Raw genomic sequence first — 24,278 nt, 5'->3', positions numbered from 1 at the left:
TCAACAGTCTACTGCAAGCCCCACCCCCGACCTTGCCACCTTTCCTAGTTTGAGCCACATTCTCTGCCCCTGGATATCTGCAGTGCTCTGGTGCCTAGACGCCCTCCTCCCTCTGGTGCCTCCTCAACCCATGGCTATGCAGCCTTCTTTGTACAAATCTGATCAGCCTTCTGCTTCAAGTAGATTGAAATCTAAACTCTGCTGGCCAGCTCAGGGGCGCCACTCTCCCTTGCCTTCTGACTCTAAGTGACAAGCATACTCCAGTTCCTCCCAGTGCTGAGACTCCTAGAGGCAATTCCCATACCTTACCTCCTCCTCGCCACCATAACTCCCTGCATCTAATACTTCCTCTAACTCCTGGACAAGATCAGGTTTCAGGTAAGTGCATCCTTCGCACCAACTTTCTTCTCAATTAATTATGGGTGTAAAAGCAAGTTCAGGGCTGGGGCTCAGTGGTAAAGCGCTTGCCTCACATGTGTGCGGTGCTGGGTTTGATCCTCAGCACCACATACAAATACATAAAGATATTGTGTGTCTATCTACAACAAACAAACTAAAAAACAAGTTCAGTGTCGGCCCTCTCGAAGCCATGAGTCCTCACCATCCATACCCAGGTGAGCACAGTGTCCTGCCCATATAGAAGGTGGTCAGTGCCCTTCTGGGGAAAGCAAATGCAATATGCAGGAGTGAGAAGGTTTGTGGAAGTCACTGTGGTGGCTTTGGGACTCATGGGTTGAGTCAGAAGGCTTTGAGGGGATGGCCGTCTTTGCAATCTCCCCTGCACATCTTTCCTCTTTCAGACTTCTGCTTCCTGATATCCAGCCACAAGGAACACTTGTAGCTGGACTTTCTGGCTTGTGTCCCCTCAGCCTTCAGAATTTTCCTTTTGCTGTTCTTTCTGCTAGGAAGCCTTGTCCACATTGTTGACTTAATTCCTATTTGTCCATAATCACGACTCAGCTACCATGGCCCCCAAAATTGGATCAGGAGAGCACCCTCTACCAGCAGGGACTGATTGCCTCAATCACGGGTCTCTGCTGCGCCAAGACCTGCAGAATTTAACCAAGAGTGGCCACAAGAATGCAGAATGGTAAGGGCGAAGAGCCCAGGAGCTGTTTTCAGCCCTGACTCACCAGGTGGGGGAACTCTGGCAAGCCACACCCCCGCAGGCCTCAGTTTTCCTCATCTGTAAACTGAGGATGAGAGTGGAGTCCCATTACATAGGCGGCTCTTAACTTCTGCTGGGGTCATGGACCCTAGGATCCCAGAAAAGCTATGCACAAAATGCTGCAGCAACTGCTGGGCTGGGACCCGCATACCACCGAAGAGCTCTGAGCTGCAGGATCACTGAAGCCCCGTCCCCTTCTTCAGGGTCTCCCTTTGCAGTTCACCAGGCATAATCTGCAGGTCCCGGGTGGGCCTCTGACGCCCTCTTCTGGGTAAGGCGGCACAAGGGCGCTCCCCGTTGGGTGCACAGAGGGCTTGCGGGAGAGGGCAGGTGTCCACCTCCCGTAGTATCGTGGTTCACGAAACCGCAAGATGGGCTCCCACCATTGCGTCTTTGCATCCCATTCGCTGCACGAACCGGGAAATCAAGGCCGAGCAGGGCCGGGACTTACCCAAGGTCACGCAGCGAGTCGGGGCCTAAAGGGCCGGCTCCCCGCGCCCCGCTCGGACGCACGGAGCCACGGAGGCGGGTGGCGGCCGGGACCTGCGCCCCAGGGCGCGGGGGTGGGTGGGGGCGGGAGTCGGCCCAGCCCCGGAGCCCGGCTGCCGCGGGGAGCGACCGGGTGGGGCTGCCGTTTGCCGAGTGTCCGGTAGGGGTCCGCTTGCCGCCAGCCTGGCCCCTGCTGCGAGCAGCTGCCGCAGCCCGAGGTAATCTCAGCCCCGCGCAAGGGCCAGCAGGGAGGGGCGAGGACAGCTGCGGCGGCACCGCGCGGAGTGAGGGGCGCTGGGGGCGGGCTGGGGGCGGCGCCGCGGCGGCCGGGTCGCCCCAGAGTGCCCGCCGGGAGGGCGGCGAGGGTGTGGCCGCTGTCCCTGCAACCCGAGCTGCTGCCCACGGTTAAAAATACCCCCTGCCCTCCGGTCCCCTCTCTCCTCTCCCCTCCCCGCCCCCGCAGTGCCCTTCCGCCAGGGCCCAGCCCTTCCCACCCCGACAGGCGCGGGCCCTTCCCTGGGGACAACTCTGCCTTTTGCTAATTTGTCCTCACGAGGAGTTGGCCCGGGCCTGCGGAGGGAGGGGCGGGGAGACACCATGAGTAAGAGATAGTCAAAGAAGGTGCCCGAGAGATAAGGGAGAGCCGAGAGGAAGCGGGGTAGGAGCCCCAGGAGGAGGAGGAGGAGGAGGGAGGGAGGGAGGGAGGAGGGCGGCGGGAGGAGGGCGGGGAGGAGCGCTCTTCCTGGTTGGGCCCTGCCCTGAGCTGCCACCAGCGAAGCCAGCCGCTGGGACCGCAGCGACCCCCAACCTCCCCTCCTCCAGGTAAGGAGTTGGGTGGCTGGCCGCGATTCTCACCCTGGCCACTGCTCCGGGGCAGAGGGGCTCCTCAGATGGCCTTTACTTGGGCCCTTGGTGTGCCTGGGTCAGGGCAGAGGATTCGGGAAGCGGCACAGCCCAGGCACTGGCCCCATCCTGCATTCACTACTGTCCCCAGGGGCTGGGCTGGAATTTAGCAGCTCTGTGGGTTTCGGGTGGTCTGTGGAGGGGGCCGTCTGCCTGGAGTTCTCACTTCCCAAGCCAGAAAGGGGCCGGTGAGCAAGGTGCTGGCCAGTTTGGAGAGGGGGTTACAGGCTGGCCAACGGGATCAAAAAGACCTTCCCTGGGGTTCCATACACACCTTCCCAGATCCCTGGGTTACTTCAGGGCTCCACCCTTCCCCACCTGGCTGGCTGGCTGGCTGGCTGACCACAGAGCTGCAGGCCCAGAACAATGGCAGTGAAAGGAGGAGAGGTTGTGGTCAGCATACCCTGGAACTGCGGAGCCTTCTGCTGGATTCTGGAGCCTAGGGAGGCTGCAGAGAGCCTGAGTGCTGTGGGGGCAGTGAAGTGGCGGGGGACACCAGGGTCTGGGGAATAAGGGGTGCAGAGGTGGAGGAGCAGCACTAGCAGGCAGGAGCTGGATTCTGGTCCTGGCAGACATGGCTACTGAGCTGGTCTGTACCACAGGATGGCAGAGGAGATCATCACACCCGTGTACTGCACTGGGGTGTCAGCCCAGGTGCAGAAGCTACGGGCCAAGGAGCTGGGCCTGGGCCGCCATGAGAATGCCATCAAATACCTGGGCCAGGATTATGAACAGCTGCGGGCCCGATGCCTGCAGAGTGGGGCCCTGTTCCGAGATGAGGCCTTCCCACCAGTGCCCCAGAGCCTGGGCTACAAGGAACTAGGTCCCAACTCCTCTAAGACCTATGGCATCAAGTGGAAGCGTCCCACGGTGAGAGGGCCATCCTTGGGTGGGATTCTGCTGACCCCAATCCTGGGTGAGGAGTGGAATGGGACACCAGGTTCCTGGTGGGGAGTGGGGTCTCGGTGGTGGGGTGTCAGTTTCTAGGAGGGACCAGCTCAGGGACAGGACTCTGGGTCTCGTAGGAGATGCTGTCAAATCCGCAGTTCATCGTGGATGGAGCTACCCGCACAGACATCTGCCAGGGAGCACTGGGTAGGCCTCTCGGGGGTGGGGAGGTCTGGGTGTTTTTGCCACAGTAGTTCCCTATTCCCGTTCCCGTTCCTTTGGGCTCTACCCCAACCCCTCCCTCCTGCAAGCCCAGACAGGCTTTGGCTATCAGCACTGGGGCTGGTTTGCCCAGATTCCTGGGTCTTTTCTGTAAGCTAAGGGCAGTTGATAGGCACCCCATGCAGGGAATCCCAGGTTCTCCTCAACATGAATATCCATGAGCATACCTCCCCACCCCCAGGGGCAGATCCTAGAACAGGCCTGACATGAGTCCTTCCCATCCCAGGAGACTGTTGGCTGCTGGCTGCCATCGCCTCCCTCACCCTCAATGACACCCTCCTGCACCGAGTGGTTCCTCATGGCCAGAGCTTCCAGGATGGCTATGCGGGCATCTTCCATTTCCAGGTGAAGGGCCCGGCACACGCTGGGGAGGAGGGAAAGGAAGCACTGGGGGATATATGGAAGGATGACCACTGTACTCGAAGTTAAGGTGGCTAGTGGCCACACCCTGCGGGGGCAGCCCTCCCTCTGAGAGGTATTTGACCTCTCAGTGCCATCTCAGATCTGTCATGTGTGAAACAGTTGGGCAGGTATTTCAACTGGCAGTTTTCCTGGGTGGTTCTCAGTAGCAGGGAGAAAGTGTTTGGAAAAGTAGAAGAAATTCTGTGTTATGCCCTGTTGGGGGAAAAAACCTTTTCCTGACTTGGACCTCAGTTTCCACATCTGAGAAAAGGAGTGCTGGGGGAAAGGTGGTCATCTCCATTTGTCAATCCTCCCATCTTCCAGCTCCTGTGCTTTGGCGACCTCTGACACAGACTAGCAGAAAAGGCTCGGGATTAAGTCTGTTTAAACAGACTTGACGTTTGCGACAGGACCCTTTCTCCAGACACACTAATGAATCCTCAATGAGCTCCTATTAGGAGAGACAACTCAGCAACTGTAGTCGAGACCCTCTTGCCTTGGTGGTCCCAGCCATGTGTGGAGGACTCCTGGGTGTCGCCTCCTTCCGCCTAGTTAGGGAGCCCCTTACCCAACTTGCACAGAAGTGGCTGCCAAACCAACTTCTGCGGAGGCACTTTGGCAGACCGCCGCACCTGCCCCGCTTTAGTCCGCAGGGGCGTGGCTGCCCCGCCCCTTCCCTCATTCCTCCAATCCTCTCCTCCCTGGCCTCTTATTGGGCCGTGTAACACTCCCCGCCATCAATTCCAGTTCCTTGGGCCCGCCTTCTCTCCTTCCCCCATTGTTCTGGGTCGCCCCGACTGTTGTGCTTGGAGCACAGGGAAGCTTCTGGCTTCTGTCTTGGGCCTGAGCCCCACCCTTTCCCGCGTGATCGGCCCTCCCATCTGTGGTTGGAGGGTATGGGTCCACATTCAACATATTTATATGGATCCCACTAACCCCTACACTCCGGCCTAGAACTGGGAGAGTAGAGGTATGGCCTAAAAAGCAGTTGGTTTTGGGAAGAGCCCTGGCCAGATGGCTTTCCACCCCCTCTATGTCTGAGGAGGTCTGTCCTGTTTCCATGGTGAGCTAAAGACTGCATAATCTTGCTTAACTCTCCTGTGAGGAACGCACTGCTGCTCCCTTTAATGGGTACAGAAACTGAGGCTCGGAGAGGGTAACTTGTCCAGGATCACCTGTGCAGTGCAGTTGTCCCTCCATGTCTGCAGGGGACTGGTTCCAGGACCCCCATGGACTCCAAAATCCATGGATGCTCAAGTTCTTTATGTAAAAAATGTAATATTTTCATATAACCTACAGAGATCTTCCACATCCTCCTATATACTGTAAGACATGTTTAGATGACTTGCAATACCAAGGCAATGTAAATGCCATATAAATAGTTGTTCGGTATTATTTAGGAATGACTAGAAAAAAGTCTGTGCATTTTCAACACAAATGCATTAAAAAATATTTCGGGGGCTGGGAACGCAGATTGGGGTAGAGCCTTCTTGTAGCATGAGGGTTCCATCCCTAGCACTGAAAAAAAATAAATAAATCAATTTTCTGTCTGTAGTTGGTTGAATCCATGGATGTGGAACTTGTAGATGTAGAGGGCTGTATACATGTATCTGGTGTATGTCAGTATATGTATTCCTAGTACACAGCAAGTTTGTATGTATCTAGTATGTCTATATTGCATAAGTTTCTACTATACGTGATCTAAGATCATGTATCTAGTTAGTAGCAAAACTGAGGATGGAGCTCAGGCGTGGGGAATCCCACAGCAGGTACTCACTGTGTCCTCTTCCCTACAGCTATGGCAGTTTGGGGAGTGGGTGGATGTGGTCGTGGATGACCTGCTGCCCACCAAGGACGGGAAGCTGCTGTTTGTGCACTCTGCCCAAGGCAACGAGTTCTGGAGCGCCCTGCTGGAGAAGGCCTATGCCAAGTGAGCAGAGCTCCTGGGGACAGCTCTTGCCCCACCCCTGGGGGTGGGGGACCCTGGCCCTCTTATCTGGTCCTGCTCAATGTCACAGTGCTGACCTGGAGCTGCCCACAGGGTCAATGGCAGCTATGAGGCCCTGTCGGGGGGCAGCACCTCCGAGGGCTTTGAGGACTTCACAGGTGGGGTCACCGAGTGGTACGAGCTGCGCAAGGCACCCAGTGACCTCTACCAAATCATCCTCAAGGCGTTGGAGCGCGGCTCTCTGCTAGGCTGCTCCATTGACGTGAGTGTGCCCAGCCTGACACCCACACCATGACCCTTGCATCCAGCTTGTAATCCAACTCTTCCATCAATTTCCTCTCCCCACCCAGTGCTAACCTCGACCCCCACCCTGATTTAGCCCCAGACCCCCGCCCTTCACCTCAGCACCCTCTCTGGCTGCACATCAGTGTCACCCATCACTTCCTCCCCCTCTTCCACCTCATGCCCAGTGGTGGTCAGGTACCCCCTCCCCATCTCCCCGCAAATCCCAGGCTTCAGCTTTTTCCCAGGATCAGGTTCCTGACACTCCACTCTGCTCCCTTCCCACCTGCTCCTTTTGCCCTGCTGTCCATGATCCAGTTCCCTAGCCTCCAGCCTGATGTGTCCTGCTCTCTGTCTGCCCCACTCCTAGCCCCTCCCTCTCCTCTCCATGCCCACCCTTGTCTGTCCCACTTTTCCCACCACCATCTCCAGACCTCCTTTGTCTTTGACCTCAGGTTCCACCCCAACATCTCTGTGATCTGGGCCCCTTCCCTCTCTCCATAGGCTCCATCCTAACCTTCTTCCTCTCTTACCCTCCCACTGTCCCTGAAGGGCTACACATGGGATGTGTGCATGTTCACAAAATCTGGCCAGCCTTAGCTCATACCAGTGGCAGTGTTGGTGGGGGTACCTGGGGCAGGTGTTGGTGGGGGTACCTGGGGTGGGTGTTGGTGGGGTAGTGGAGCCACCCCCACCCCCAGGAGGAGCAGCTGTAGGTGAGGATGGAGTGAATGGGACTGTGGCCCCTGCCTGCCACCGGCAATCGTAGGAGGGGACTGGCCCCCAACCACAGAGCACATGTCTTTCTGCAGATCTCCAGTGTCCTGGACATGGAGGCCATCACCTTTAAGAAGCTGGTGAAGGGCCACGCATACTCTGTGACTGGAGCCAAGCAGGTACTGCCCTGGGTGGGGCTGCCCTGCAGGGTGTTTCCCTTCTTGCCTGTCCTTACCTCCCTGGCATCTGACCAGGGCAGTGGGAGGTGCTTGCTCCTCCTTTGACCTTCTGCAGCACCTTATCGCTCCCTTGGGAAACCATCCTGAGCCGCTTATCAATGCTTGCCCTGATTGACTGTACTTCGTGTGCCCAGCTACCTCCCTGGGCTGTAAATTCCTGAGGGACAAGCTCTGTGGCTCTACTGACAGTTCCCTGGTGTACTGCTGGGTGTGGAGTAGGGCAAGGTGGGGTGGGAGCCGGTGCTGATGGGTGCTCTGGGGAACAGGTGAACTACCGGGGCCAGCCGGTGAGCCTGATCCGGATGCGGAACCCCTGGGGCGAGGTGGAGTGGACCGGAGCCTGGAGCGACGGGTGAGGGGCAGGGTGGTGGAGACTGGGCGGAGGTTTGGGAGGCTTCTTAGATGCCCCTGACATTTCTGCTTTTGACTCTGCCAGACCAGCGTGGAGTCAGAGCTGAACAAAGGGGCCCCTCTTATGTGACTGGCTTTGGGGCAATGACCCAATAAAGCGTAGGCCATGAGGGCCTGGGCCAGCCTGTGGGGATGCTCTGGAATTGGGAGCTCAGGTCTGACTTTGAGGAGAGTTCCTGACCTGGGCTTTGGGAAGACAGTCCAAGGTGGACAGGCCCCAGGGACAGAGGCCAGGCAGGTCAGTCTCCTCCAGCCCTGGCAGTGCCCTGCTCCCCACAGCTCCTCAGAGTGGAACAACGTGGACTCGTATGAACGGGAGCAGCTGCGGATCAAGATGGAGGATGGGGAGTTCTGGTGAGCAGCCCTTCTTGGCCTGACCTTTCTAGAGCCAGGTCTCCTCCCTCCCAACCCCACAAACACGGACAATGAGCGAGGTTCCCTTCGTCCACCCGCAGGATGTCATTCCGTGACTTCATGCGCGAGTTTACCCGCCTGGAGATCTGCAACCTCACGCCCGACGCGCTCAAGAGCAGGACCATCCGCAACTGGAACACCACACTCTATGAGGGGACCTGGCGGCGGGGGAGCACTGCCGGGGGCTGCCGCAACTACCCAGGTGGCCTGAGCGCACAGCTTGGGCTGTGCTGGGGGGCGCCAGGATAGGGCAAGACTCGTCACCTTGCTGGGCCTCGGGTTCCTCTCCTAAGAGTCAGATGGTCATGTTTGCTGGTCTCTAGAATTTGCTTTGAGAGTAAAATAGTAAATGTCCTCTTCAATGCTAAAGAGCCCTGGTGCTACTGAGGGCAAGACTCCTGGCCATCTCCTGGCCACCTTCTGGTCATTGCTCCTCATTCCCAGAGCCCCGCTCCTGGCTCTCTCACCTCTGGGCTTTTAGATGGATGACTCTGTCCATGTCTTGCCTCTCAGTCCCTTGCCAATTTCACCTTTTCCGGAACCTTAGCTCAGCCCCACCGTAGTAATTATTTGCCTCTGAATCACCTTGCTCTCTCCCCTCCCCCTCCAACTCTCAGCTCCCTCCTTCCAAGTCCTCAGACTCATGGAACTGTGGAATCTGCTGAACCACCACTGTTTTCCCACTTTCTTTCTTTACTTTTTTTTTTTTTAATATTTATTTTTTAGTTGTATTTGGTAGTTTAATTTAGTTGTATTTTGTATTTTAATAAAGGTATTAAACAATACCTTTATTTCACTTATTTATTTTTATGTGGTGCTGATGATCGAACCCAGGGTCCCACACATTCGAGGCAAGCGCTCTACCACTGAGCCACAACCTCAGCCCCTCTTTTTTTTTTTTTTTTGGTACTAGTGATTGAACCCAGGGGTACTTAACCACTAAGACACATCCCCAATACTTTTTATTTTGAGACAGGGTCTTACTGAATTGCTTAGGGCCTTGCTAGATTGCTGAGGCTGGCCTCGAACTTGTGATCCTCCTGCTTCATCCTCCCAAGTCACTGGGATTACAGGCATGTGCCACTGGGCCTGGCTCCGTATTATTTTGTCGGTGCATTCTAGTTGTCTGTGATGGTGGTATTGGTTGTTCCATGTTTGTACGTACACATTGATATAACAATATAATTTGGCCAGCATGACTCCCCGCAAGTTCCATCCATTTTCCTGCAAATAGCATAATTTCATTTTTCTTTATGGCTGAAAAAGACTCCACTGTGTGTGTGTGTGTGTGTGTGTGTGTGTGTGTATGTGTGTGTGTATGTGTGTATGCCATGTTTTCTTTATCTTTAGCCATTGATGGACACCTAAGCTGGTTCCATAGTTTGGCTATTGTGAATCATGCTGCTGTGAACACGGGTGTGCACGTATCCCTGTAGTAAGATGACTTTTCTTCTTTACATAAATACCGAGGAGTAGTGTAGCTGGGTCCTATAGTGGTTCAATGCCTAGACTTTTGAGGCACTTTCATGCTGATTTCCATAATGGTTGTACTAATTTACAGTCCCACCAACAACGTAAAAGTGTTCCTTTTTCTCCCCATCTTCTCTAACATTTATTATTATTTGTATCCTTAATGGCTTCCATTCTGACTTATGTGAGATGAAATCTCAGTGTAGTTTTGATTTGCATTTCCCTAATTGCTAATTATATTGAACATTTTTCACATATTTGTTAGCCATTTGTATTTCTTCTTTGGAGAAATGTCTGTTTAATTCATTTGCCCATTCATTCATTAGGTTGTTTTTCTGGTTAAGTTTTTTGAGTTCTTTATGTGTTCTAGAGAGTAATCCTGTCAGAAGAGTAGCTAGCAAAGATTTTTTTTTCCCATTCTGTGGGTTCTGTCTTTACATTCTTTTTTTTTTTTTTAGTTGTAGATGGGCATAATATCTTTATTTATTTATTTTGATGTGGTGCTGAGATTCAAACCCAGGGCCTCACACATGCCAGGCAAGTGATCTACACTGAGCTACAACCACAGCCCTCTCTTTACATTCTTGTTTCCTTTGCTGTGCAGAAGCTTTCTAATTGGATGCCATGCCCTTTATTAACTCTTGGCATTATTTCCTGAGCTTTAGGGTCCTACTGAGAAAGTCTTTGCCTATGTTGATATGCTGGAGGGCTGAGCCTACATTCTCTTCTAGGAGTTGCATAGTTTCTGGTCTAACTCTGGGGTCTTTGATCCAGTTTGTTCATTTTTGTGCAGGGTCTGGTCTCATTCTTCTACCTATGGATAACCCGTTTCCCCAGCACCATTGTGGCTGTCTTTTCTCCAGTGTATGTTTTTGGCACCCCGGTCGAGGATCAGATGGCTGTAGATGTGTGGGTTTGTCTCTGTGCCTTCTATTCTGTACCTGTGTGTCTGTTTTTATGTTGGTACCTGCATGGGTTTCTTTTGTTTGCTTGTTTTTTACTATAGTTCTGTGGTATAATTTGAAGTCAGGTATTGTGATGCCTCTAGCATTGCTTTTTTGGCTTAGAATTTGCTTTGGCTATTTTGAGTCTTTTATTCTTCCAAATAAATTTTAGGACTGCTTTTTTTCTAATTCTGTAAAGTCTGTCATTGGTATTTTGACAGGGATTGCATTGAATCTGTATATGGCTTTCGGTGGTGTGGCCATTTTAACAATGTTAATTCTGCCTATCCATGAACATGGGTGGCCCTTCCATCTTCCTGTGAACCCACCAAGGGACCCTCTCTTGAACCCAACTTCCTTGCCACTGTGTCCCTGTTCCTCTTCGAAGCAAAATTGTTCAGGAATGGCCACACTGGCCCGTTTCCTTCCCAGCCCACCATTTTGGCACTATCTTCATCTCCCACCTTACCTTCTCTCCTTACCCAGGGTGTAGTCGTCATTTCCATCTTGTCCCTACAGTTTCCCAGTCTCTCTCTCCTTCTGTTGCCTGGCATAAGCACAGTCGCAGCTGAACCTGGCTCTGACTGGCACAGAGCTACTGATGGGGCTGAAGAGAAATCACACAACTGAGGTGGCGTTTTCCCTGTAAATCCACAGCCACAAACCTCAAATGAGTACTTTGCACAGCCCCAACCGGGCCACTCTGAGTGAGCCACATTCCCACTCTCAGCCTCTTCCGCCTTCCTCTCATTGTGGACCTGGCCTTGCACTTTCTTGAAAAGAGACCTCATCACCAGGACAGCTCCCCATATTCCCACCTCCCCCCCCCATCCTCCTGTGTGTACCTGTGCAGGTCTGCACTGCCGCCCGCCCGCCCCACTGGGACAGCGGCAGAACCCTTCTCCCTCCCCCAGGAAAGTGTTTTGTTCCTTTGTCCCTCACCTTTCACTGCTGGGTTGTTGTGGAGAATCCCTTGTATTAAAAGAAAGTGACCCTCTCTTGACCCTTCTTTCCTTCCTTCCTTCCTTCCTTCCTTCCTTCCTTCCTTCCTTCCTTCCTTTCTTTCTTTAACTTATTTTGTAGCTGTAGATGGACACAGTGCCATTATTTATTTTTATTGGTGCTGAGGATTGAACCCAGTGCCTCACACATGCCAGGCAAGTGCTCCGACACTGAGCTACAGCCCCAGCCCCTTGACCCTACTTTCTTGCTGCCAAGTCTCTGCTCTCCTTCAAAGAAAAATTGCTCAGGAATTGCCACACGCCGCTTCCTTCCTGACAGCTTTGGCTTTACCAGATCCAGGGCTGGGCTGCTCCGTCCTCCTGCCCTGCACCCTCCTGCACCCTCCAGCGCTCTCGGCACAGCCCGCCTTCTCTTCCACCCTCTCTCCCGAAGCATTCTTCTCTTGCAGGAATTCCACTTCAGTTTTTCCCCAAATTTGTAAGCAAGGTGGCTGAGAGGGCCCGCCTTTCCTTGCAGTGCTAGGGCCATCCTCGAGTTCCCACGTATCATGGGGCTGTTTCCGGGCTCACCTTTCTGTCCCTTGGCCTGTCCTTACGCCAGTAACACATTGATTTAATCCTTATAGATTTATGAGAAGTTCTGCTCAAGATTAAGAGCTAGGGGGCTGGGGTCGTGGCTCAGTGGCAGAGCGCTTGCCTGGCATGCCTGAGGCCCTGGGTTCCACCCTCAGCACCACATATAAATAAATAAATGAAAGACCCATTGACAACTAAAATATATCAAAAAAAAGAATAAGAGCTGGGGGTGTGGCTCAGTGGAGCGCCTGCCTCGCATACAGGAGGCCTGGGCTCCATCCCCACGTCCCATAAACAGGAACCTGATAGAACTTTTCAGTACAATAGTTTTACACCCAAGTTTGTGAATGAGATTTATCTGCTGATTTCTCCTTCTGATCATTCTGGTATTGGTGCTGTTTGTCTTGCTAAGTGAACTGTTTCTAGAAGAGTTTGCATAAGGTGGGAATGATCTGTTGCCCGAATGTTTGGTGGAACTTGTCTGTAAGGCTGTCAGGCCTGTTCCTTTTTTTATGTGAAGATTGACTTTTGATATTGAATATCTTTAATGGTTCTAGGATTGTTCAGGTTTTTTTTGTTTTTTTTTTACTCCTTGAACTTTAAATTTTTTTTTTTTTTTAGTTGTCGTTGATTTTTTGCCTGAGTAAGCTAGGCAAGCACTCGACCTCCGAGCTACAGCCCCAGCCCCTTTGAACTTATTTTGATGAGTTGTACTTCCTAAGAATTTATCCTTTGCATCTGTTTTCAAAGTTATTGGTGCAAAGTTACCCTTAATATACTCTTAGATCTCATCTGTAATAATGTTCTGCATTTTTTTATTCATAGTATAGTATTGTGTATTTGCACTCTTTTTTTTTTGGTACTGGGGATTGAACCCAAAGGGGCTTTGCCACTGAGCCACATCCCAGTTCTTTTTATTTTTTTTAAGACAGATAGGGTCTCTCTTAGGTCTTCATGAGGCTGCTTAGGGCCTTGCTGAGTTGCTGAGACTGGCCTCAAACTTGCAATGCTCCTGCCTCAGCCTCCCAAGTTGCTGGTATTACAGGTATATGCTACCATGCCTGGCTTATACTTTTTATTAATCCTGTGACGTTTTGGGGTTTTTAATTTTTTTTTGTTCTTTTGAAATATACATGACAGTAGAGCGCATTTTGACATGCTATACATACATGGGGTATAACTTACTCTAATTAGGATCCCATTCTCGTGGTTGAACATGATGTGGAGTTTCACATATTCATATATGAACATCAGAAAGTTATCTCTGATTCAGTCTAGGGGTCTTTCCTATTCCCATTCCCCCGCTCCCAATCTTGTGAAGTTCGTCAATATTAGCCTTTACAAAGAAATGATTTTTGATGTTGTTGGTCCTTTGTACAAAATGATTTTTTTTTTGTCGTCATTGTTGTTTGTTATCTCATTTCTTCTGTCTTCTGATTTATTTTGGACTTTATTTCATGACCTGATAAATCAAAAACTTACTTCATTATCTTGGATTTTTTAATGTGAGCACTCATGTGTTTTGAACTATGAGAGTAGGAATATTGAGTCTAGAATTGTTGTAAGCTCCTAGGGAAAGAAACATTTTTTTAGTTATCTAGTGATTACCTTCATTTCTAATAATTCTTTTTGTTTTCAAGTGTACTTCAGCCAGTGTTAGTCTAGCAATTCCAGTTTTTTTCTCCCTTTGGGTTCACTATTTTTTAAATTGTTTAATTTTGTTATTATTATCATTTTTGGTGCTGAAGCCCAGCATACTGTACCACTGAGCAACATTCTGAGTCCTTTTTACTCTTATTTTTTTTTTATTTTGAGATAGGATCTTGGTAAATTGCTGAGGTTGTCCTGGAATTTGTCATCCTCCTGCCTCAGCCTCCCATGCACTGGGATGACAGGAATGTGCCACCGCTCCTGGCAAGCTATTATTTAAATTCCAAACATTTTTTTCCTGCTAGAAATTAAACATTATCATCATCATCATCATCATCATCATTATTTGAGATAATCCTCGTGTGTTTGGAGTATCTGCATAATAATGTTTTTTGTTCTCCATTCTGAGACCTTTCATCTGAGCTCATTTAATACCTGCATGAAATATATTTCTTTTAATTTCTTTTAGGGAGGCTTTTGGTGATAAACTTCCTTGGTATTTGGCCCATGCCTGTAATCCCAGCGACTCTGGAGGCTGAGGCAGGAGGATAGCAAGTTCAAAGCCAGCCTCAGCAACTTAATGAGGCTCTAAGCAACTTATTGAGACACCGTGTTTAAATTTAAAAAAAATAAAAAGGGCTGGGGATGTGGCTCAGTGGTTAAGCGCCCCTGCATTAATCCCCAGTACTAAAAACCAAAAACAAAACAAAAAAGAATTTTATTGAGAATTCTTGTATATAATTCACCCATTTAAAGTGTACAATTCCGTGACATTTAGTGTATTCACAAAATTGTGCAAACCATCACATCAACTTTAGAACATTTCATTATCCCCCAAAGAAGCCACACCCCCCTCAACTGTCCCTCCCAGCCTCTCACAACCACTTTCTTCCTCTTCAAAATTTGCATGTTCTGTATATTTCATATAAGTGGAAATACACATGTTCCTTTGTGACTGGCTTCTTTCAATTAGCATAACAGTTTTCAGGCTCATCCACATCATAGCATGTATTGGTCCTTTGTTCCTTTTTATTTTTAGTATTTTTTTAGATGTTGATGGATTTTTATTCTATTAATTTATTTAAATGGAGTGCTGAGAATCGAACCCAGGGCCTCACATGTTAGGCAAGTACTTTACCACTGAGCCACAACTCCAGCCCCTCCTTTTTTATTTTTATTTATTTTATTTTGCAACAGGGCCTAACTAAGTTGCTGAGGCTTATGATCCTCCTGCCTCAGTTGCCTGAATCTCTGGGGTATAGGCTTGGGCCACCAAGACAGGCTACTTTGTGTCGTTTTATTGTCAAATACTACCCTATCATTTTGGTATATTCTCTCATGGGTGGATGGACTGTTGATTGTTTCAAGTGATGTTGCTCTGAACAGTCATGCTCACACCTTGATGTGGATATGCGTTTTGTTCTCTTGGGTGTACCCCCAAGTGGAATTACAGGGTCACCTAGTAGCTCTGTGCTCACCCTTTAGGAAGCTGCCAGACTGTTCTCCATAGCTGCACGGTTTTCCTACCCACAGCTGGTGTGTGAGGCTGAATGCTCCACGTGCCACCAACACTTGTTCTGTGTTATCTTTTTGATTGTTGTTAATTTAGGAGGGAAGGAAGGAGGCCGAGGCCTGTTAGTGCCTTTAGACAGAAGTGTCGCACATTCCCTGCAGGCTCTGTTGCTCTGGTAAAAGGCTTGTTCCGGCAGCTAACTCACTAGACACTAAATGTCACGGTCTAGTAACACAGGTCACTGTTGTCATCTTTGTTGGCTGTCTGTGACCTCCTGTTGGACCCTTGCTTTCTCTCTTGTCCTCCTTTAAGTCACTGCACATACAGTTGCTTGAGTCACCTTTTAATTGATTTTTTTTGGGGGGTGTACTGGGGATTGAACTCAGGGGCACTCGACCACAGAGCCACATCCCCAGCCCTATTTTGTACTTTATTTAGAGACAGGGTCTCACTGAGTAGTTTAGTGCTTTGAACTCACCAGCCTCCTGCCTCAGCCTCCAGAGCCGCTGAAATTACAGGCGTCCCCTCCTTGCCCAGCTCTTGAGTCACCTTTTAGAATAATAATCCAGTCACACCCTCCCTGTCACCAGCCCTCTGGTGGGGCCTTTTGCTCTTTGATGCCATCTACTCACCTTGGCCTGTCCCCCAACTCCTGCCCACCTCTGCCACCTGCCAGGATCCCTGGTGCTCGCTGGAGCCTCACTTGATGTCTGTGATTGGGGAGTGGGGGCAGCATGGCGCGGAGTGGCCTTTGCTCCTGCCGCCTGGTCCTGGAGCTCCCTCGGCCTGGCTTGCGCTTGTCGCCTCGTCCCAGCTCTGATCCTTCAGCGTACCCTCACCTTCCCCAGCCAACCCTAACCTGCTCTTTTTTTTTTTAACTGAACTGTTTTTTTTTTTTATTGTTGGTTGTTCAAAACATTACATAGTTCTTGACATATCATATTTTACACTTTGATTCAAGTGGGTTATGAACTCCCATTTCCACCCCTTATACAGATTGCAGAATCACATCAGTTACACTTCCATTGATTTACATATTGCCATACGAGTGTCTGTTGTATTCTGCTGCCTTTCCTACTATCCTCTACTATCCCCCCTCCCCTCCCCTCCCCTCCCCTCCCCTCTTCTCTCTCTGCCCCCTCTACTGTAATTCATTTCTCCCCCTTGTATTGTTTTTCCCTTTCCCCTCACTTCCTCTTGTATGTAATTTTGTATAACCCTGAGGGTCTCCTTCCATTTCCATGCAATTTCCCTTCTCTCTCCCTTTCCCTCCCACCTCTCATCCCTGTTTAATGTTAGTCTTCTTCTCATGCTCTTCGTCCCTATTCTGTTCTTAGTTACTCTCCTTATATCAAAGAAGACATTGGGCATTTGTTTTTTAGGGATTGACTGGCTTTACTTAGCATAATCTGCTCTAATGCCATCCATTTCCCTCCAAATTCTATGATTTTGTCATTTTTTAATGCAGAGTAATACTCCATTGTATATAAATGCCACATTTTTTTAATCCATTCATCTATTGAAGGGCATCTAGGTTGGTTCCACAGTCTTGCTATCGTGAATTGTGCTGCTATGAACATCGATGTAGCAGTGTCCCTGTAGCATGCTCTTTTTAGGTCTTTAGGGAATAGACCGAGAAGGGGAATAGCTGGGTCAAATGGTGGTTCCATTCCCAGCTTTCCAAGAAATCTCCATACTGCTTTCCAAATTGGCTGTACCAATTTGCAGTCCCACCAGCAATGAACAAGTGTACCCTTTTCCCCACATCCTCGCCAGCACTTGTTGTTTGACTTCCTAATGGCTGCCAATCTTACTGGAGTGAGATGGTATCTTAGGGTGGTTTTGATTTGCATTTCTCTGACTGCTAGCGATGTTGAGCATTTTTTCATGTACTTATTGATTGATTGTATGTCCTCCTCTGAGAAGTGTCTGTTCAGGTCCTTGGCCCATTTGTTGATTGGGTTATTTGTTATCTTATTGTCTAATTTTTTGAGTTCTTTGTATACTCTGGATATTAGGGCTCTATCTGAAGTGTGAGGAGTAAAGATTTGTTAGACTGAAGGTGAAAGGTTGGGATGAATCATAACTGAACTGTTAATCGACCTGATCTGCTCTGGAACAGGAGCCCTTGAGATCCAGGATGGAATCTGCCCCCTCAACTGTGCCTGTCATCTGGCACATAATGGATACTTAGTAACAATTGCTGGATTAAGGAGGGATGCCCGGGTGCGGGGGTGAGGCTCTGAGGGCCCCTCTGCTCTTGCCCTGCCTCTGAGCTCCACCTCCTCTCCTGCAGCCACCTTCTGGGTGAACCCCCAGTTCAAGATCCGGCTGGAGGAGGTGGACGACGAAGACGACTACGGGAGTCGCGAGTCGGGCTGCAGCTTCGTGCTGGCCCTCATGCAGAAGCACCGGCGCCGCGAGCGCCGCTTCGGCCGCGACATGGAGACCATCGGCTTCGCGGTCTACGAGGTGAGTCCCCTATTGGCGCTGAGCCACCGAGCCCGGCCTTCCCGCACGAGATGTCCGCCAGGGGTCGCCCGAGGTCTCCACCCTGCCTTGTCTGCCCCCTGCCACACCATGAGGCTGGTGGCCCTAGGGGGAGCCTCCAGAAGGCACCAGCCAAACCCCTCAGCTGCAGGCAGGTCCTAAAATTCATCTAGTAAGGCAGGAGGAAGGCAAGTAAGATGGTTGTCTCCAGGAAGAGAAGGTTCTGGAATTCACCTTCATCTTCAGAGAATGGGAGGCTGCCCTCAGGAAGAAGGAGCTGGCTTGACTGACAGCTCTCGGGGCCAGACTTCCGCTCAACTTCAGAAATCAGTGGGCCATCTTAGGGTCAGGAAGCCCCACGTCTCAGAAGTGTGTGAGCAGAGCGGGTGTGGAGGGCCAGGATAGGGAGGCCTGCTCAGACAGGGGCTGTGCCTGTCATTTGTGATCATACCTTCTGGTATAATCACAGTGCTCACCCTGCTTGTTGAGTTCAAGACAGGGTCAGAAACTTCCGGATCTACCCAGCCAGGGTCAAGGAAGGCCACAGACTTAGCCCATACCCAGATCCCCTGGCAACAGACAGGTGTGGGCCTCCAGTGTCCCCAGGCCTTAAGACACTGTGGTTGGCCATCCTGGCAACTATTCTGGAGGCTCTGATTCAGAGCAGAGGCCCAGGGTGTGCCAGGGACAGGACCCCTGCCTGGGCCCTTCCTCTTGAGGTCACTCTATGTGTAAACAGGTCTGGATCATCGCTGGCTCCAGGCCCAGAGCCCTGTCACCAGTCTCCTCATCCCTTCCCTCCTGTTAGGAACTCAGGACCTCTGCCCAGAGTGCACCCTGTCCCCACCCCTGCACCAACCACCTCTCCCTTACCCTATCTCTCTTGCAGGTCCCTCCGGAGGTAGGTGTGGCTCCTGACTCACCTGAATCCACCTGCCCCAGAACACACCCTGCCTGATGGGCCCCCACGGGCAGCATAGTGACAAACCTGCCCCTGCATAGAGCGGAGATGTGACCTGGTTTTACCTGGAAAGGGCTTCCCCTGACTGTTGAGCAGGTGGAGCAGTCACTGCTCTCCTGAGGGTCAGAGCAGGTGGGGGGAGGGCTGGATTTCAACCCTAGTCCTCAGAGCCCCGGTGGGTCTTGTGCGTGTGAGGCTTCAGGTCCTGATGGTCGCACCAAGTCTGCACTGGCCGGCCAGTCTGTCGGGAGCAGGGCGTGGGCTGGGTTGCATGGTCTGTCCCCTTGAGCAAATTGTCGAAGTCCTGAGCCTTGGTGTTTGTGTCTGTAAAAGGACACTGCCTTCAGGGCCATTGTGGACACTCAGTGAGGTGCCACCTGCCAGGTGCCTGCAGAATCCAACGTGGGGAAAGCCCCCAGTGATGATCATGAGAAAGATATTCAGGTGGTGTTATAGTATTTTAATGTACCTTATTTGCATTTAGCTGCTCCTCAAGGTGACTTGTCAGGGTCACGTGGGCCATAAGTGATGAGCCATGACCTTGTTCTTCAGCCCCTCCCTGAGGCCTGGGCTGGGATGGGGGGGGGCTCCTGAGGGTGCTGCAGCCCTGCTCCCTCTCCCCCCTGCTAGCTGGTGGGCCAGCCAGCTGTGCACTTGAAGCGCGACTTCTTCCTGGCCAACTCATCCCGGGCGCGATCGGAGCAGTTCATCAACCTGCGGGAGGTCAGCACCCGCTTCCGCCTTCCACCCGGGGAGTACGTGGTGGTGCCATCTACCTTTGAGCCCAATAAGGAGGGTGACTTCGTGCTGCGCTTCTTCTCTGAGAAGAGGGCTGGGACAGAGTGAGTCCCCCACTGCCTTCTCCCACCTCCCCCTGAAGGCCCTCCACGCCCCCTGACTGGTCCTTCTTTCTCTCCACTTTGCAGGGAGCTGGACGACCAGATCCAGGCTAACCTCCCTGATGAGGTGTGTGGCCACCCCACCAGGCACCGGCTCCTTCCTTCCCTCCCCTGGGCCTGTGATGGGGACGTGGGCATCCTGTGTCCTGGGCTTCTGCTGGCTCCTCACAGGAGCCATAAGAACGAGGCCAATCTGTCATCTCCCTAGCACTTTATGGTTTGCAAAGGACTTGTGATGATGATGGTGCATAATCCCTGTGTCCCCATGCTGCGGCTGTGCTCGACACTTTATCTGGGTCATTTCTTCCCTGCAACACCCCTGTCTGAGTCCGTTCATGATTACCCCCTGGAAGGGAAACTCAAGTTCCCCTTGAGGTTGATGGACTTGCCCAGGTTGTACTGCAGGGACCTGGACTCCCACCTTTCATCGCTGAGCTGGACTGTGTCCCTGTCATTCAGGCCCCAAGATTCCTGGGCAGGGGGCAGATCCCCATTTTACAGACTAGAAGAGTGAGGCTTGCTTGGGAGGCCAGGTGACATGTGTCCCGTGAGTGCTCCCACCCTAGCTGAGCAGCTGTCCCCATGGGCAGGGCTGGGGCACCCCTCACCTGTTCCCTCCTTTCTCCGTCCAGCAAATGCTCTCAGAAGAGGAGATCGATGAGAACTTCAAGTCCCTCTTCAGGCAGCTGGCAGGGCAGGTAGGCTGGAGTGGGGGTAGGGTGGGGGTGGGGTGGGGGCGGGGGGGGGCAGCCCTTCTCAGCTGGTACCACCCTCCCTCTCCCTTCAGGACCAGGAGATCAGTGTCAGAGAGCTGCAGACCATCCTCAACAGGATCATTAGCAAACGTGAGGGTCCCCAGCAGCTGCTCTCGCCCCATGTCCTGCCCCTCGTTGCCTTCAAGCATCGGAATCCAGGCCGTTGCCCCCACACTCAGCGGAACCCCACCCCTTGACCTACGGCTGGGGGGTCCACTCCCTTTCTGAGCCCAGCTCGCCACTGTTTCCATCCTGCCAAGCCCCGTTCCCCTGCTTGAGCTCTGTGTGCTGGTGGGATTTGGAGGACAGCCATGCTCCAGCACCAAGGGGAAGGCGCTCTTTCTTCCCAAGATGCACCCCAGGCCAGGCCCAGTGGCCCGGGGAGCAGAGCACAGCTGGCTGCACCTGCTGGAGCCCACGCTGGAGCCCACGGTAGAAGGCAGTGGCTGGCCCGCAGCCTGGCTGCAGGGGGCCTGGTGCCTGGGTCCCCGCGCTTCCCTGTATCCAGAACCCCTTTCCCTCCCACTCTTCTAGCAACCTCTGCTGACCTCCGGGGCCTGCAGCAGACCCCACCTTGCTCTTTCTCTCCACTTTCTTCCTCTTCTGCTCATCATCATGGGACGATCACTGGGTGCCCATGGGCTTTGGGGACACCAGCCTGACTGCTAAAACACTTTGCCCTGGTTTATCTGATGATGAAGCCACCACACCCCACTCACTCTGCTGGCCTCTGTACCCACGGGCGACACCAGTGCCTCCCTGCCTCCGAATGCCCAGTGCTCCCAGTGTGGGGAGGGCACAGGAAGCTCAGCAGGTTGAGGGGCCGGAACTGGTTTTTCTTGCAGACAAAGACCTTCGGACCAAGGGCTTCAGCCTGGAGTCGTGCCGCAGCATGGTGAACCTCATGGACGTATCCTTCAGTCCGTCTGCTGTTGTTTGGAGTCAGGGAATACGGGCACCAGAAAGTGGCTGGGTGAACTGTCCCAGGAATGCCCAGAGAATAGACAAAGCTGGGGGGTATGTGGACACCCCAATGCCCATGTTCAAAGCCTTCCTGGGAGGGGGAGACTGAGGCCCAGTCTTGAGACAGGTGGAAGCAAAGCCTGGGTCCACAGCTGACCCTAAGGCTGAGCTTTTTCTGCACCCTCCCCCGCCCAGTTGAACACAGCCAGCCTGGTTATGGCTCCCCCCAGTCACCTTGCCTTCTCTTGGCCAGTCTCCCCTTCCCCCAGTGTCCCCTCCCACGCCAGCTCTAAGCCGTGGAGCTTCCTTCTTAACAACCACCCAGCGCGACGGCAACGGGAAGCTGGGCCTGGTGGAGTTCAACATCCTGTGGAACCGTATCCGGAACTACCTGGTACGTGCCCCCGGCAGATCCTCGCCTTCCCCTTGCAGCCTCGGTCACTGCAGGAGCAGGCCAGGGGACAGCCCTCCGCAGAGGTTCTGCCACTGCCGGCTCTTTCCCACCCCTGAGCCCACACGTCCCAGCAGCCCACCCCTTGTGGGCTCCTCCCCTCCGTGTCCCCTTCAGCAACCCTGGGGGTGGGCAGGAAGAGCCGGGTGACTCACTGGTCCCCACCCTCTGCCCCCACCCAGTCCATCTTCCGGAAGTTTGACCTGGACAAGTCGGGCAGCATGAGCGCCTACGAGATGCGGATGGCCATCGAGTCTGCAGGTGAGGCCCAGGGCAGCCCCTACCCCTGGCCCTCCTCCCTAGGTGGTGACACAGTGCTGTGGGGATGTGGTCCCACCATCTTTGGCCTTTCCCCCATGGTTTCTAAGTGCGTTATCAGCATATCTGTCCTTTCTTCCCACTGCAGCCAAGAGAGGACAGAGTCTCTTGTTACCCCTGTTGGGCATGTGAGGAAAGTGAGGCTCCAAAGGAAAAGTGACCGGCCTTAGGACACAGTGCCAGGGAGGGCAGAGCCAGGCTTCAGGCCTCCTGTGAGAGCTGCCTGAGGACAGGCCGGGGCATCAGAACCACCAGACCACACCCCTCTTTGGCCAACTCCTGATTCTCTGGCCTGACCTGGGCTGGGCGTGCCCCCTGAGACTGGTCTTTACTTGCCCAGCCCCTCCCAGTCCCTGGCCCTGCCCAGAGGTCCTTGTGCCCCTTGTCCCTGAGGAGAGAAGGCCCACCCTTCCCTGTCTCCTGGCCGGGCTGCGCCTCCCCGGCCCTCACCTGCTTCTCTCCACAGGCTTCAAGCTCAACAAAAAACTGTACGAGCTCATCATCACGCGGTACTCCGAGCCTGACCTGGCCGTGGACTTTGACAACTTCGTGTGCTGCCTGGTGCGACTGGAGACCATGTTCCGTGAGTGTCCCAACAGGCTCCTCCCTCCAGCTGTGTCCCAGATGCGTCCCTTGTGAGCTGGTGGGAACGGATGATGGCGGTGCAGAGCAGTACCGCTCGCAGGAGCGGGAGGCTGAGATCTGGGGCCCACGAGGGCCCTGTCTTTGGTCACCCAGAGGCTGAGTGCATGGAGAGCAGGGAGGGAGGGCAGGAAGAGCCCCTTCCTACCTCAAGGGGTGACAGCTTGGGGCGGTAGGGGGAGAGGGGGTCAGGCAGGCTTGGCTGTGCACAAAGTTCTCAGGCCCGTGTCATCTTTTCTTGAACACACAGGGTTTTTCAAAACTCTGGACACAGATCTGGATGGAGTCGTGACCTTTGACCTGTTTAAGGTGGGACTCTCCCTGGGTCGGGGGAAGGGTTGGAGGCAGTGTTTTCTTTCCTGACTCCTGTTCTCCTGTCCCTTCCTGGGCCTTGGAGCCAGCCTTCAGGAAGGGGCAGCCTGAGTCCTGGGAGCTGGTGTGGGGGTGTCTGGATTCTGGGGCAGGAGCCGTGGGGGTGTTGCCTCAGTGGGACCAACAGCTCTATCTCCCAGAGATAGAGGAAGTGAGGAAACAGTTCCCCAGGAGCGAACCTCAGAAGTGGTAAAGAGATGGCTTCTGAGCCGTGGGGTCGGGGCATGGACATAGGGGTCCAGGTAAGGAGGGAAACTCAGGCAGCCCATTCCACAGCCCTGGCCCAGCGGCCTTCCCTCCTTCCGCAGTGGTTACAGCTGACCATGTTTGCATGAGGCGGGGGCCCAGCGCCTGCTGCTCCCTTCTTCCCTCGTCTGTCAAGCCGCGTCTTCCGGGTCGGGTCTTCCCACCATGCCACAGCAGGTCACGCCAGCCGCACATGCCTTCCTTGGAGCAAGAAGGCACCTTGGTCCTCTTGCCCCCTCCTCCCAGCCTCCACTGCTCACCAGCTCTGGGCAGAGCTGTGTGGCTCTCCCTCTGTCCCCAGCCAGGGGCTCACGATGGACTCCCCTGGGCCCGCCGTTTCCCATGGCCAAGCCAGGAGGGCAGCTTTCTGCTTATTCCTGCCTCAGGGCTGGGTGGCCAGGGAGCCACGATCCCAGCCCCACTCCTCCAGCCCCACTCCTCCAGCATCCTCATGTGTCCCCTGTCTTCACTCCAGAGGCCACCCCCGGCCCCACCCGCCTGGCCTCACCTGCTGACTTTATAACCACTATCTCTGCAACCTGCACCCTGGGTGTCAGGCATGCAGGTCCCCTTCCTGCTGGGGGAGCCCCTGGGCTGGGATCTCCTGTGCCTTCTGTGCAGAAGCCAATGCCTGCAGCCTGCGCCTCCCAGCCCTGCCCACCAGGAGCCAGCCTGGAGGGTGGTCAGGCCTTCCCCCCTCCTCCTGTCCTTTTTTTATATTGACAATTTTAAAGGGGACTCTTCAGGGACTGGGGGATTGGTTATGTGATACAGAGGCACTGGGCGTGGGATAAGGAGGTCCCATGTTTCCACACACAGGAACCCCAAATAATAAAGGAAAAGGCCCCATATCTGTCTCTGGAGTGTGTTTCTCCCCACTCTGCTGCTGGGAGGGCGGCAGGAAGCCTTAGCAGGGGGCCAGC

The 24,278-nt window shown here is 53.1% G+C and overlaps 1 protein-coding gene across 3 annotated transcripts; it reads left to right on the top strand.

The window, feature by feature from the left end:
* Positions 1-1,468: 1,468 nt before the first annotated feature.
* Positions 1,469-24,204, top strand: Capn1 (calpain 1). 3 transcript variants are annotated; one of them, XM_078045629.1, is made up of 22 exons: positions 1,469-1,875; positions 3,163-3,430; positions 3,586-3,655; positions 3,957-4,075; positions 5,929-6,062; positions 6,174-6,342; positions 7,175-7,258; positions 7,585-7,670; positions 8,009-8,083; positions 8,185-8,345; positions 17,555-17,730; positions 18,638-18,649; positions 19,340-19,551; positions 19,636-19,675; positions 20,241-20,306; positions 20,396-20,453; positions 21,209-21,273; positions 21,652-21,720; positions 21,960-22,038; positions 22,562-22,678; positions 22,988-23,046; positions 23,418-24,204. In XM_078045629.1, the coding sequence occupies exons 2-22, from the start codon at positions 3,164-3,166 to the stop codon at positions 23,442-23,444; spliced, it is 2,145 nt and encodes a 714-aa protein (XP_077901755.1). In that variant the 5' UTR covers positions 1,469-1,875; position 3,163; the 3' UTR covers positions 23,445-24,204. The 3 variants fall into 3 exon arrangements, with proteins under 3 accessions (XP_077901755.1, XP_005333505.2, XP_013217489.2); XM_005333448.5 differs by lacking the exon at positions 1,469-1,875 and adding an exon at positions 2,091-2,315; XM_013362035.4 differs by lacking the exon at positions 1,469-1,875 and adding an exon at positions 2,364-2,479.
* The last annotated feature ends 74 nt before the right edge of the window (positions 24,205-24,278 follow it).

This window comes from Ictidomys tridecemlineatus, chromosome 4 (genome assembly GCF_052094955.1).
Source record: "Ictidomys tridecemlineatus isolate mIctTri1 chromosome 4, mIctTri1.hap1, whole genome shotgun sequence".
In the NCBI taxonomy this organism is placed as follows: domain Eukaryota; kingdom Metazoa; phylum Chordata; class Mammalia; order Rodentia; family Sciuridae; genus Ictidomys; species Ictidomys tridecemlineatus.
This window is presented reverse-complemented; position numbering and strand designations above follow the sequence as displayed.

Bases quoted from the DNA above. Each gene is read 5' to 3' on its own strand.
- Capn1 (XM_078045629.1), top strand. From the start codon at position 3,164: ATGGCAGAGGAGATCATCACACCCGTGTACTGCACTGGGGTGTCAGCC. The intron at 20,307-20,395 runs GTAGGCTGGAGT...CTCTCCCTTCAG, and splicing joins TCAGGCAGCTGGCAGGGCAG to GACCAGGAGATCAGTGTCAG. The intron at 22,039-22,561 runs GTGAGGCCCAGG...TTCTCTCCACAG, and splicing joins GATGGCCATCGAGTCTGCAG to GCTTCAAGCTCAACAAAAAA.